The sequence below is a fragment of the Oncorhynchus gorbuscha genome, linkage group LG08 (genome assembly GCF_021184085.1).
Source record: "Oncorhynchus gorbuscha isolate QuinsamMale2020 ecotype Even-year linkage group LG08, OgorEven_v1.0, whole genome shotgun sequence".
NCBI lineage: Eukaryota > Metazoa > Chordata > Actinopteri > Salmoniformes > Salmonidae > Oncorhynchus > Oncorhynchus gorbuscha.
The window spans coordinates 53,496,340-53,511,035 of NC_060180.1; the positions used below are offsets into that span (position 1 = coordinate 53,496,340).

The window sequence follows — 14,696 nt, forward strand, 5'->3', positions numbered from 1 at the left end:
TTGCCTCTCCACTCATACAAGTAGTGAAAGGTCAGTGCAGGCTGGAGGAAAACAATTCAATAATGTGTTCAGTAGATATGTTAAATACAAACCTCTGACACAAAAGCACAAACTTTCCTTCTGCCTCTCTCTCCCCATGTATCTCTCACTCATAGTTTCCCCACAGTGTTAGCATGAGTGTGTTAGTATGTCACTCATCCTCAGTGAGCACAACGTGTAGTCAAGTCTGCCTGTGAAGGCCAGTCAAAATGGTCATTGGTCAGGCTGTGCTCACTGAGTCTTGGCGTAGTCCACATTTTTCTCAATTTTCCACTTCCACTTACAATTATCAGATAGTTTGCCACTATGTATTGTCTGTTAAAAATAGTTGAATAGACAAATATAATGACAAATAGTCCCGATTCTGTGTGAATTATCTCCTTTTTTTGTTTTATTTCAGTTTGTTGTTTATTTACTTCTGTCCTGGGACTCATCTCAAGGCATTTCGGGGTATCGCAATGTCTCTCTTGCACACATACATGTACAGGTGAATGACACGTATACACACAATATACAGTACTAGTCAAAAGTTTGGACACACCTGGAATGCTTTTCCAACAGTCTTGAAGGAGTTCCCACATATGCTGAGCACTTGTTGGCTGCTTTTCCTTCACTTTGCTGTCCAACTCATCCCAAAAAATCTCAATTGGGTTGAGTTCGGGCGATTGTGGTGGCCAGGTCATCTGATGCAGCACTCCATCACTCTCCTTTTTGGTCAAATATCCCATATACAACCAGGAGGTGTGTTATAGGTCATTGTCCTGTTGAAAAACAAATGATATTCCCACTAAGCGCAAACCAGATGGGATGGCGTATCGCTGCAGAATTATGTGGTAGCCATGCTGGTTAAGTGTGCCTTGAATTCTAAATAAATCACTGACAGTGTCACCAGCAAAGCACCCCCACACCATCACACATCCTCCATTCTTCACTGTGGGAACCACACATGCAGAGATCATCCGTTCACCTACTCTGCGTCTCACAAAGACACAGCCGTTGGAACCAAAAACCAAATGGTCTCATCAGACCAAAGGACAGATTTCCACCAGTCTAATGTACAATGCTCGTGTTTCTTGGCCCAAGCAAGTCTCTTCTTCTTATTGGTGTCCTTTAGTAGTGTTTTTTATTTATTGTTGCAGCAATTCAACCATGAAGGCCTGATTCACAAAGTCTCCTGTGAACAGTTGATGTTGAGATGTATCTGTTACTTGAACTCTGTGAAACATTTATTTGGGCTGCAATCTGAGGTGCAGTTAACTTTAATGAACTTATCCTCTGCAGTAGAGGTAACTCTGGGTCTTCCTTTCCTGTGGCAGTCCTCATGAGAGCCAGTTTCACCACAGCACTTGATGGTTTTTGAGACTGAACTTGAAGAAACGTTGAAAGTTCTTGACATTTTCCACATTGACTGACCTTCATGTCTTAAAGTAATGATGGACTGTCATTTCTTTTTGCTTATTTGAGCTGTACTTGCCATAATATGGACTTGGTCTTTTACCAAATAGGACTATCTTCTGTATACCGCTTCTACATTGTCACAACACAACTGATTGTCTCAAACGCATTAAGGAAAGAAATTTCACAAATTAACTTTTAACAAGGCACACCTGTTCATTTAAATGCATTCCAGGTGACTACCTCATGAAGCTGGTTGAGAGAATGCCAAGAGTGTGCAAAGCTGTCATCAAGGCAAAGGGTGGCAACTTAGAAAAATCTCAAATCTCAAATATATTTACATTTGTTTAACACTTATTTGGTTACTACATGATTCCATATGTGTTATTTCATAGTTGTGATGTCTTCACTATTATTCTACAATGTAGAAAATAGTACAAATTAAGAAAAACCCTGGAATGGGTAGGTGTGTCCAAACTTTTGAGTGGTACTGTATATATTTATTAAATGATGGCTTTGCTTGCAGGTCAACAGGTCTTAATGTTTAACAGGGACATCTAAAGTGCCTGTCACATGAGACCAGTACTCTCTTCCAGCCATCACTACATCTGTTTCAGTCCTGTGTTTAACAGGGTAGCATAAAGAGCAAAGCATAAACACCTACTTCCTAAAACATGTATGATGATAATATCAATCATAGCCTATTGATGTTTTTGTGCATTCAATCTTATTCATGTACACTCAAGCTTATTCATGTACACTCATCAATTATATAAGAACACAGTAGGCGTCCTAATCTAGCCTGTTATAATTACATTTTTAATTAAACTTTTCGGAGACTCGAATTTGTCTTAATTTAAAAAAAGAAACTATCCTGCAGTGCGTCGTAATAAGAACCGCACTCCACAGAAACAAAGTGGCAGAAACATCTATCAATGATAAATAATTTTGACACCAAACGTAGCCTATAGCCTACCGTAGCCTGCTATTCAGCATCATCTAGGATCTCTAGGCTATGAGCGAAACAAGGAGGCATAGGTAGCTTATAAGCAGCATAGCGCCCCCCCCCCTTAATAAATACAATAACATACGATTCTATACTACTGAAAATAAACACCGGTAATAATTATACTGCCATGTCTTCGAAGCGGGTCTGATGCCGAAGTGGTAAACACTTTGACGCATAACACTTAGTCTGCAATGCCCTGGTCCTGAACAAGAAGAGCACAAAGCAACGTAGCAAAGCGCATACCATACAGGCTACAGTGTGTGTTAATAGCCTACTTACGGGATGCTGAAGATGCCGCGCTGAGGCTGCTGAAGCGACTGAAGATCCAGAGCAGTAACGTTAGCTCCTTTCCCGGAAGCATATTTAAATAAAGCTTGAAACAAAGCAAATTTTGGCAAGTTGTGTTTTCCGTTGCCTATGGATGTTTCATTACCCGCCTCTACAGGCGGAAGCAAGCTGAAGACAGCTATCCAGATAATGGTTTATTAGCTATATAGAAAGTGGCTGCTACCAAGCGGCTAGTTACATGCCTGTGCGCAATATTCGCTACCTCTCGTGTCACCGAGCAAAACAGTTTTTTTGTTCGCACTGCCCCATTACATCTAACGGTATTGTCGGATACTATCTTTATAATTATGATTGGACATACAGAAGAATCGCTGCCAGGTGCTGAATTGGAAATTGCCTTGCCGTTCCCCTATATTTCTGTGATGATGGTATGGTCCACAAAACATTTATTTATATACTGTATAAAAAAAAAAAAAAAATTTTGCAGCAATAATAACAATAACACACATCAATACAGCGACACTCCTGTGAATAAAATGTAATAATAGAACACCAGGCGACCCCCCCCCCCCCAACAAAAGATTCATTCAGGACATCAATAATATGTGGCAAGGCAATCAGACATTAACAGACATTCAGAGACATGACTTCTCATAATTTTTCCAACTTTTTAAGTTTCACAAGTTTGAGAGACTAATAAAATTGTAACAGTTCAATGAAAAAAATACAAAGTAAGATATTTTTCCACCTCATTTACATTTGTGAATATAATATTTGGCCAGGAGAATAATAATGTTAATAAAATAGTTATGATCGGAATTACAAGGATAAGCATAATGCCATTTAACATCAGCAAAGATAAACATACAGTTTTGGGTCACTTATAAATGTCTCAATGTCAACATTTCAATCACGGCCTAGGAACAGTTGGTTAACTGCCTTATTCAGGGACAGAACGACAGATTTTTACCTTGTCAGCTCAGGGATTCGATCTTGCAACCTTCTCGTTACTAGTCCAACACTCTAACCACTAGGTTAGCTGCCGCCCCAAAGAACTATTCGTCCCTATCTCAAAGAAGGAGGTAAGATAGCATTAGCAATACCCTCTTTGTGGACCAAAAGCAATAACTCTCTAATATCAGGCCAAAAATGTCGATAGAATTCAGGAGTCAGGCCATCCAGTCCAGGAGATATATCTATAGGCATTTGTTTAATGGCTCGGTCCAACTCAGTATTATCTATATCAGAATCACAAAGTTGAATAAACCTTTCTCCTAAAACAGAGTTATTAACTGAATCAAAAAAGGAATCCAAACCGCCTTCTGAAAGATGAGATTGATATAGTGAACTGTAGAATCGTCCACTAAACATACACAAGGGGACACACTTCAGTGACGTGAAATTACAGAGTTTTTTTTTCTATACCCCTTTACCGTCACGCACACTTCCTTTCCATAACAACACAGCCAGATCTGAATCATATGGCTCTACCTGTACAGAGCACATGTCCCTTTGCCATTCCAGTCGCCAAAGTGCCCTTATGGGTGGTGGTGTCAGGTTGAACATCTGCCTCCTGAAAGGTCTGTGCATGGCCCTGCCCGGAATGATTATGTTGAGTTGTTGGCGCTCAATATATATATATAATATATATATATTTTTATATCTGTGTTATTTCACTGAATAATTCTGAACATAGCCTACATAGCCTACTATTTGATACACTGACAATTTTGCAGGTTTTCCTACTTACAAAGCATGTAGAGGTCTGTCATTTTTATCATGGGTACACTTAAACTGTGGGAGACGAAATCTAAAACAAAAATCCAGAAAATCACATTGTATGATTAAGTAATTAATTTGCATTTTATTGCATGACATAAGTATTTGATACATCAGAAAAGCAGAACTTAATATTTGGTACAGAAACCATTGTTTGCAATTACAGAGATCATACGTTTCCTGTAGTTCCTGACCAGGTTTGCACACACTGCAGCAGGGATTTTGGCCCACTCCTCCATACAGACCTTCTCCAGATCCTTCAGGTTCCGGGGCTGTCGCTGAGCAATACGGACTTTCAGCTCCCTCCAAAGATTTTCTATTGGGTTCAGGTCTGGAGACGCTTCTTACGGAGCCACTCCTTAGTTGCCCTGCCTGTGTGTTTCGGGTCGATGTCATGCTGGAAGACCCAGCCACGACCCATCTTCAATGTTCTTACTGAGGGAAGGAGGTTGTTGGCCAAGATCTCGCGATACATGGACCCATCCATCCTCCCCTCAATACGCTGCAGTCGTCTTGTCCCCTTTCCAGAAAAGCATCCCCAAAGAATGACGTTTCCACCTCCATGCTTCACGGCTGGGATGGTGTTCTTGGGGTTGTACTCATCCTTCTTCCTCCTCCAAACATAGCGAGTGAAGTTTAGACCAAAACGCTCTATTTTTGTCTCATCAGACCACATGACCTTCTCCTCCTCTAGATCATCCAGATGGTCATTGGTAAACGTCAGACGGGCCTGGACATGCGCTGGCTTGAGGAAGGGGACCTTGCGTGCGCTGCAGGATTTTAATCCATGACGGCGTAGTGTGTTACTAATGTTTTTCTTTGAGACTGTGGTCCCAGCTCTCTTCAGGTCATTGACAGGTCCTGCCGTGTAGTTCTGGGCTGATCCCTCACCTTCCTCATGATCATTGATGCCCCACGAGGTGCAATCTTGCATGGAGCCTCAGACCGAGGGTGATTGACCGTTATCTTGGACTTCTTCCATTTTCTAATAATTGCTCCAACAGTTGTTGCCTTCTCACCAAGCCGCTTGCTTATTGTCCTGTAGCCCATCCCAGCCTTGTGCAGGTCTACAATTTTATCCCTGATGTCCTTACACAGCTCTCTGGTCTTGGCCATTGTGGAGAGGTTGGAGTATGTTTGATTTTGTGTGTGGACAGGTGTCTTTTATACAGGTAATGAGTTCAAACAGGTGCAGTTAATACAGGTAATGAGTGGAGAACAGGAGGACTTCTTAAAGAAAAACTAACAGATCTGTGAGAGACAGAATTCTTACTGGTTGGTAGGTGATCAAATTCATATGTCATGCAATAAAATGCTAATTAATTACTTAAAAACCATACAATGTGATTTTCTGGATTTTTGTTTTAGATTCCGTCTCTCACAGTTGAAGTGTACCTATGATAAAAATTACAGACCTCCACCCAGCCTAAAACTCCAAACAGCAAGCAATGCAGGTGTAGTCTGAGGGAAGGCCGTCATGCACCCCACAAAAATCTGAAAGGGCTTAAAGTATGTGAACATGGCTGGGGGGTGGAGAATTAGCATTTTTCAAACCTGAAACAGCCTTTTCCTGCTATCTAAAGCGATATCATTAGGCTTCATTCTATGTCAAAAGTATGTCTATTTTCTAAAGTCTACAAACCTTGCCAGCAGGCATACCAGCTAAAATAGTTAGACAATCTAGCTACTCTAACTTGATAGCCTAAAGTTCTCAAAGAAGAATAGCAAGAATCGTGTAAACTAACAGGCAGACCACAAACAGGCAAATAACGGCGCAGTATAACAGTGTTGTGCAGAACGGCATTTTCGGAAGGCACAACTCGTTGGTCCTTGTCACGGATGGGCTATTGCAGCATAGGGTGGTGCAATCTGCACAAAGCATCACCAGGGGCAAACTACCTGCCCCACCAGGACACCTACAGACCTGATGTCACAGGAAGGCCAAAAAGATCATCGAGGACAACCACCCGAGCCACTGCATGTTCACCCCGCTACCATCCAGAAGGTGAGGTCAGTACAGGTGCATCAAAGCTGGGATGAGAGACTGAAAAACAAGGTTCTATCTCATGGCCATGAGACTTTTAATTTAAACAGCCATCACAAACCCAGAGAGGCTGCTGCCTACTTAGACTTGAAATCATTGGCCACTTTAATAAATGGATCACTCGTCATTATAATAATGTCACTTTAATAATGTTTACATACCTTGCAATACTCATCATATATATATATATATATATATATATACCGTATTTTATACCATCTATTGCATCTTGCCTATGCCGCTCTGTCATTGCTCATCCATATATTTATATATATATATATATATATATATATATATATATATATATATATATATATATATTCTTATTCCAATCCTTTACTTAGATGTGTGTTTATTAGGTAATTGTTTTGTAATTGTTAGATTACATGTTAGATATAGCTGCACTGTCGGAACTAGAAGCACAAGCATTTTGCAACACTCACAATAACATCTGCTAACCATGTGTATGTGACCAATAAAATGTGAAAAAAAGAAAAAGCAGACAACCGTACCGGGTTCCACGGGATCACCAACACTGGACAATTGAGGAGTGGAAAAATATTGGGTTAGGGTTAGGGTTAGGGTTAGGGAATCTTGGTTCCTGTTGCGTCATGCTGATGGCAGAGTTAGGATTAGGAGCAAACAGCATTAATACATGTCCCCATCCTGCCTGGTGTCAACGGTAGAGGCTGGTGGCGGTGGTGTAATGGTGTGGGGAATGCTTTCCTGGCATACGTTAGGTCCCTTGATACCAAGTGAGCAACATTTCCATGCCAAGAAGAATTCAGGCTGTTCTGGAGGCAAAGGGACTAGATGGGTATACCTAATAAACTGGCCACAGTGTATATACATATATTTTAAAGACATATCTAAGGGGGCACAGGGACATGACGCCTCTGGTCTGAGGGCTACAGCAGTCTGCCTACAAAAAGGGGGAATGTTGAAAAGTGTTAGGAATAACAGTCTCGCCTCATACAACATAAAATATTCATCCAGAGCTACAGACTAATCACTAACTTGAAGGAGAATTCTAATTTGAATGTTTAATTTGTTTTTGCCTCAGGAGGTTTTCATCCATTATCCATATGAGTAATATGTGTAATTTAGTCAAACAGTGGATGGACACACTTGAAAGAAAACTACAGTAGCCCTACTCAATCTTCTGACTTGAAGGTTGCTGGATCAAATCCCCGAGCTGACAAGGTAAAAATCTGTCGTTCTGCCCCTGAGCAAGGCAGTTAACCCACTGTTCACCAGGTGCCGAAGACATGGATGTCGATTAAGGCAGCCCCCCACACCTCTCTGATTCAGAAGGGTTGGGTTAAATGTGGAAGACACACTTCAGTTGAATATATTCAGTTGGACAACTGACTAGGTATCCCCCTTTCCCTTAATTTTTTACCTCAGATCATTAAACTTGACCAGGCCTAATTATCTAGGCCTACCTATATTACGCAAACATAAACAAGCCCTTTTGTGTTTAAAGGTAAGACCTACAACCGGCACTTTTATTTTCTTATCAGTCTCACTGGAGAAGACTTACACCATATGTGAAGTACACCTACTGTGAATGTTGTGAATGCTCATCTTTGTGAATTGTGTGATCAACTCTTCCCTGTGCCTCTCAGCTTGTATGACCTATTATCAATAGAATAGGTCAATGGTATTTTATTTTCTGGGGATATTATACCTCATTGATTGGTCTTTTCCACACCATTGCTCGAAACAAACACCACAGTCGGCAATGTTGCAGCAACCTCAGCATCAATGATTCATACAGTACTTGGATATGATTTTTATTACATGAAGCTTACAATTTTACTCACCTCTTCAAAATGTCATCCATACAGATATCCCCTTCTGGCCCTAAAATCCATAAGCCTGAATAGAACATTCACTCACTCTGGGCTTTGAACCTTTCACAGTGTTTCAAATTCAGTTTCTTCAGCTCTACTTGTTTTCCTTGTGTGTGTAGCAATATTTACAGCAATAAAAGGTTAGTAGGAGGGGAGGAGAATCCAAGTCATATAATATGGAACACACAGGCTCACATAATTAGAATTCCCTAGAGATCCTCTCCGATTCTCAAGATTTTGCAGTGTACAAAGAGGTCATGTTTGCTACTAGCCTTATAAGGGAACAAGGACTACACAAGAGAACATAGTAAATAGAAAAAGTTTGTGTAGCAGCAGCTCTGCAAGCTCATCTTATCTGACTATGATGTGAAGTTGTGCAAAACAAACTGAGCCGGAAATAACTCTTAGATTGATGTTAGAATTAAATGAAAAACAGAAGATAATGAACTTGATTTAATCAATCCATTCAGGGTGTACTGTCATCATATCAGTAATGGAAGACAGCATTAGTCCTTCCTTAGAGGAAACATAACATCGTCCCCAAGCTGTATCACAACCGGCCGTGATTGGTCCCATAGGGGGGTGCACAATTGGCCCAGCATCGTCCGGGTTTGGCTGGTGTAGGCCGTAATTGTAAATAAGAATTTGTTCTTAACTGACTTGCCTAGTTAAATATAGGTAAAAAAATACATTTTAAAAAAAAGAGCACAGCGCAAATAAGCCTGGAACACCAAGGATTCAAAGTTAGCCTTAGTGGGAGTGAACATTGAATTCTATGGGTGTGACCTTACTGAGTAAATTATTTTTCATTTCATTTTAGCCAATCATATGACTGCAAGGCATAAATCTAAAACACATATTGGTGGGGGGGGTTGTGGGAGAAAATTGGTTGGTAGATTAAGCCAAATAAGTTTCTCCCGATCTGTATTGGCTAACTAAGGCCAAGTTTGATGCGTTGGCTCACCAGACTCTTCGCGCATTTGGGGCGGAAGTGTCTGGGAACGAGATTAGAGGAAATATAACCAATAACGTGTTCATCAAAACAATATGGTGAATTCCAAAACTCTTGATCAGTATTCATATTTTCAGTTATTTAGAGGAAATTAACAACAGAGATGTGAATTCTTACTAAGCCAGATTTATTTACAGAGCAAACAAATATGAACTGAAGATAATAATATACAAAGAAGAAAAAAAACACTTCTCGGCATTTGAACCCATGTCTTGTTGCAGCTAGTCAGTCAGTCCGGAGAGATATTCAACCACCACTGCAAGACAAAATTGCAATTAATTAATTCATATAAAAGAGATAAGAATGTTTTAAAATATGAAAAAGCAATTGCCATGAAGGAACAGTGCCATCTATCATCATTGTGCAGAAATGGATTTACAGAAGGGCTATTCAACTGCTGGCCCACAGTCCAGATCGGGCCCTTTCTCAGTCACACTGGATCCCTGATCAGTTCTGGAATATTATTTTCAAAATCTGGGGAGGAAATTCCATGCAAAAATCTTATGTTTATTGCCAAAATGACAAATGCTACTAGGCCCTTTAGTGTAGTTTCACGCGTTAGATGGGATTATTATTTTATTTTTATGAATTTTGCTTTAGCGTTAGAATGGTTTGGACTATAGCATCCACTATGACCCCATTCCTGAAAGCTAAGACTCAAGAACGTGTACCTTCCGTTTCCCCTCGATGATGCTCACAAGGTGTGCAAGACTCGTTAGGAAAAAAAAGACTGACAATGGGCTGTGATGATACCATTGTCACAATATTTTTTTCCAAGGAAAAAAATCAAACAGACCAAACTATTTGGTCCTTTAAAAACCTGCTGTATGTAAAATATTGACTTCTATAGCTTGAAAAATAATTAGGGCTGGGACGATACCAGTATCATGATACTCGTTAGTATTGTGGCAAGAAAAGAAAACACAAAGCGGCTTTAACTTTGAGGAAAAACAGCCCTATTTTTCAAAACAAACATAATGTTGTCATCCAGAGTAACATTTATTTATTTCCCAAGCTATAGCACACACAATTTTACATACAGCATGTTTTTAAAGGACCAAATAGTTTGGCTGCTATATGTTTTAATTTTTGCCATGGAAAATAATCGTCCCGGCCCTACTAATGTCTGGAGAAAATGAATTCAAAGCACACTTCCTTTAGACTGAAATGTTGAACAAGGCGACCGAATTGCTATATCTTCATGTGTGATTTATAACCTTTATTGAGATAATGGCAATAGGGCCAGAGTCAAGAGTTTTTCTTAAATACATTGGTACACATTTGTTTTCTAATATAGAGCATCACATAGCCTGCTGGTCCATCTTATCACTGTGTGTTGAGGCAATAAAGACAAAATACTTTGTTTTCAGATGGGAAAGAATGACCCCATTACTTTCAGCAACATTTAAGTGCATTATATGGTGTGCGTGCATATATATATATATATATATATATCTCTCTTCTGGAGAATAATTGCATGTCGAAAAATGTTCAGCCCCCCTGCAACCATAAAAGTATAGTTGAATAGCCCTGATTTACAGTAATACTAAGCCGCTGTTGATTAATACTTACACAATGATGTTGTTGATGGGGATGTGGATGAGTTTGACAAAGAAACCAATGAAACCCATGATAGCAAAACCTATTGCTGTGGCCATTGCAATCTTTGAGAATTCTGAAATTAAAAATAAAAGTTTAATCAGATTTTGCATGGCCAAATTCTGTTGGCTGCTACATTACACAGTTTGGTTGACCTGAGGCTAACACATCATTAAATCATGTACAGTATTGTAAAACAATGTAGTTTGCTACCCTCTGTTAGTGGATCGCAATTAACCAAAATGTTGGATAAAAATATGTGAATTCCATTTTGTTTGTTTTATTTCGATGTGCTTAACACTCACATTGAGCAGTTTCTCTAGAGATGACACGTTCCCGGGCTAGATGTGATTTATGTCCCGGGCTAGATGTGATTTATGTAGTAGTTTCCCGGGCTAGATGTGATTTATGTAGTAGTTTCCAACAGGCCAATATTCTACATAGTTTATTGAATACAATATGGCAATTAACTACAATGACCATAATGCATTGCGTGCCTTGTCCGGTCTGTGTGTTTCTTTGCCTGCTAAGTTAGGTTAGTGTGGGGAAGACATGGAGAGTGAGACGAGAGAAGAATGCGCGAACGAGAGGGAGAGTGTCGTTGCTTCACGAGGTATCTCTACCAGAAAATACATGAACTAAGTGATGGATGGTTGGTATTCAACAGTCATAAAAGTGCGCCTTATTTACTAATAAAATTGTTATTTTGAGAGACAGCATAGGCAGCAGCTTTATACAGATGCGATAATGACTTGGAATTAAATAATAAATTCATCAAATGTTATATACACACACAACTGAAATATTTTATTAAAGTAATGTGAATAAATGTTGGTTAATAAGTGATAAACAGTATTGGGCAGTCACTACCACCATGGGACTTATTAATTGTTTTATTTTGTGTCGTTACAGCATTCAACCCACAATGCATTATTATTTTATTTTATACATCAAAACTGAAAACATTGTTTTTTATAAATAATCGAACCGAAATTACCTCAAAAAGCACGAATCGCTCAGCACTACCTTTTGTATGCTACCTTAGGAAGTTAGATCAACCAAAAGCTAACAAATCATTAAATCAATTCAATAGAAGAAATGTGCGGTATTGTTATTGTAAAAAAAATAATGTATGGATTTGGATAGTCAACTGATAAAAGCATAAAATAAAAGACAGTGACAGAAAGGAAAGATCTATAATACAAATAAATATGCCCAATCAGTTCTACGCATATATGATGACATCATGCTAGGAAGGGAGGCTTGCGAGAATTCCTCAAAAAAAAAAGCTCAAAACTACATTTCGTTTTATTTACAGCATAAGGGTACCGTGTTGTCTAAGAAACGTCGACCATTCACAACAGCCAGCCATTCATGATAAGGATAAATAACTATGATACAAAATAGATTACCTTTTCTGTCTGGCTTGGTACACCTCTTCACCAGCCTTATTGAGTCCTTCACAAACTGCCGGCTGGGCTCCACAAATTGCATTACTTGGTCCATGTTGGAAAGGTTTTGATCCTAATGGGGGAACAATACATACAATTTATAAGTTCATGTATAGGCCTACTCACCAGCATATATACATCTAATACAGTGTAAGCTTTTAGGTTAGTGTCATTTTGCTGTAGCTCAGTAGCCTATACACCAGTGTAACCCTCTAATACCATTAACTTCAGGCTTGGGTAGCCTTCATATTTCAACACACTGGTTTGTGCAATGTTTAACATTTCGTGAAGACATTGAAATAGTTAGTTACACTGTAGCCGATACTGCAGCTCAGCCAATGTAAGATAGCTATATTGTAACGACTGTTCTTCTGAAAACAACATATTGTTAAAGCTCTTACACTGCGTTGCTTGATGAAACTTCTAAACTATTAACAACACGAAAATAGATCTGTAAATTAATGTGATAGGGTAATTCTAGTAGACTTACCGGAGTTCTCTTCTGAAGACTTATTTATGTGACTGCTCTATGTAAAGGCCACGTATGTTCTAAAAGCCGACGTCGACATCCGGTAAATACGCATGCGCTCAAGGGTAACTCTGAGGTGAAGGATGACGCCAACTCTGACGCACGCGAAATAGGAAAAGTAGCGACATTCTTCGGGGGTGTAAACCGAGCTTTCGTGTCCTGAGTAAATCTAGTAAATGCACTTACTTATGAATCAAATAATGCCTAATGGAATAGCTAAACTACATGCTCTCCCGAGAACCTCTATATGGATGTTGTAAACCACCGTGCCCATGATAATTCCGAAACTAATGTACTTCTGTGAACATAACGCTAAGAAAGAAAGGGAGTGCCTGTTAACCTTAAAATACATGGTATTGGTATAGGCAGCTTGTATGAATACAATTAAATCCCTTCCTGCCCCGATAGGAATATTTTTTACTAACATGTGCATGGCTAAAAAGGACTGTCCTCATGCACACACGCTTAAATCAAATGTAAATCCACCTATTCCTCTACAATGTATGGAAACCATTTCTAGAGGCAGTCATTCAGGCATGGACTTTGAAGCTGTGCAAGATTGAATGCAGTCACTCACTAGATGGTAGTAAGGTGCCATGTACTGCATATGGCTGTCTTTCAGAAAACAGTGGTAGCAGTTTCAGCAAACGCCTTGTTCAAGATCTTGAGTCATTGTTCCTACCCTTAAAAATTGACCTTGGTACTACTATGGTACTTTCATTCATACCATGGTATAGTTTGAATCATGGAAATGTACTGTGGTTTTAACTTTGAAGTATGATGTTACTGCCATGCACTTAAATAATACTATGGTATTGCCTCATTTCTACCATGGTATAGATGTGGATCATGGAAATACCATGGTAATACACAATAATGATAAATGGTAGCAAAAAATGATCATATGGTACAATCTTTATTAATTGTGCGTTACCATAGTACAATGGCAGTATAATGCATTAAATAAATAAACTCCCCAAGGTCAAAAGAGTTTGGTTGGCATTATATTGGTGAATTTATTCACCAGTATGGGCAAGTTTCTGATAAAGTCAGAGACAGGCTACCATTGTTGGTCCTAGTTTGACTGTAACATTAAAGATAAAGGGAAATAGCTGCTGTGAAAAAGGAGAAATACTTTCTGTATAGTGTTGTTTTTTTGCTCATGTTTGGGTTCCCTGTGTTGCCAACCTGAAATGTGGGAGAATGTGAGATATATGGCAGCCTAATCTTTGGCATTTGGTAATCATTTACAGTAAAGTTTTTTTTTGCCGCTCTAGTGGTTGCTTCACGTGCTCTTACTCTACATTGGCTCTGCCTAGTCAGCCTGCCTGCCTAGTCAGTTGAATGGGGGAGCCGAGTTCATTAAAAACTGAAGAGGGAAGCACCAGATAAAATATATATTTTAAACGTTATCATCACGGTGAGCGAGTTATAGAGCACATGATATGAAACACAAAGTTAAGCAGAGTGTGATGATATAATTGTTGTTATTTCCTGATGATGTTTTGATAGTTTAGTTAATTTATAAAAGTCTGTTAGCATAGAAGCTGACGTCAGTTAAAGTTAGCTTTAGTCAAGCTAATGACAGGATCAACGAACGTTGTTAACAAAGAGAAACATTGTAACTTGCTGTTTTTAGGTATAGGTTGAGATTTACATGATTAAACTGTATCTAGGCGATAAGATGATAATAAC

The 14,696-nt window shown here is 39.2% G+C and overlaps 2 protein-coding genes across 2 annotated transcripts in view; both read right to left on the minus strand.

Moving 5' to 3' along the window:
- LOC124041818 (contactin-associated protein-like 2) overlaps positions 1-2,975 on the minus strand; it is a 73,353-nt gene extending 70,378 nt beyond the window's left edge. The window contains exon 1 of the mRNA XM_046359869.1: positions 2,723-2,975. Within this exon, the coding sequence (XP_046215825.1) occupies positions 2,723-2,804 (82 nt within the window). The 5' untranslated portion in view covers positions 2,805-2,975. The remainder of the gene's footprint in view (positions 1-2,722) is intronic.
- A 6,553-nt stretch (positions 2,976-9,528) lies between these two features.
- Positions 9,529-13,111, minus strand: LOC124040928 (protein transport protein Sec61 subunit gamma-like). Its single transcript, XM_046358044.1, has 4 exons — positions 12,963-13,111; positions 12,434-12,545; positions 10,995-11,097; positions 9,529-9,678 (listed from the first exon to the last, which is right to left on the minus strand). The coding sequence occupies exons 2-4, from the start codon at positions 12,525-12,527 to the stop codon at positions 9,669-9,671; spliced, it is 207 nt and encodes a 68-aa protein (XP_046214000.1). The 5' UTR covers positions 12,528-12,545; positions 12,963-13,111; the 3' UTR covers positions 9,529-9,668.
- Between the last annotated feature and the right edge of the window lie 1,585 nt (positions 13,112-14,696).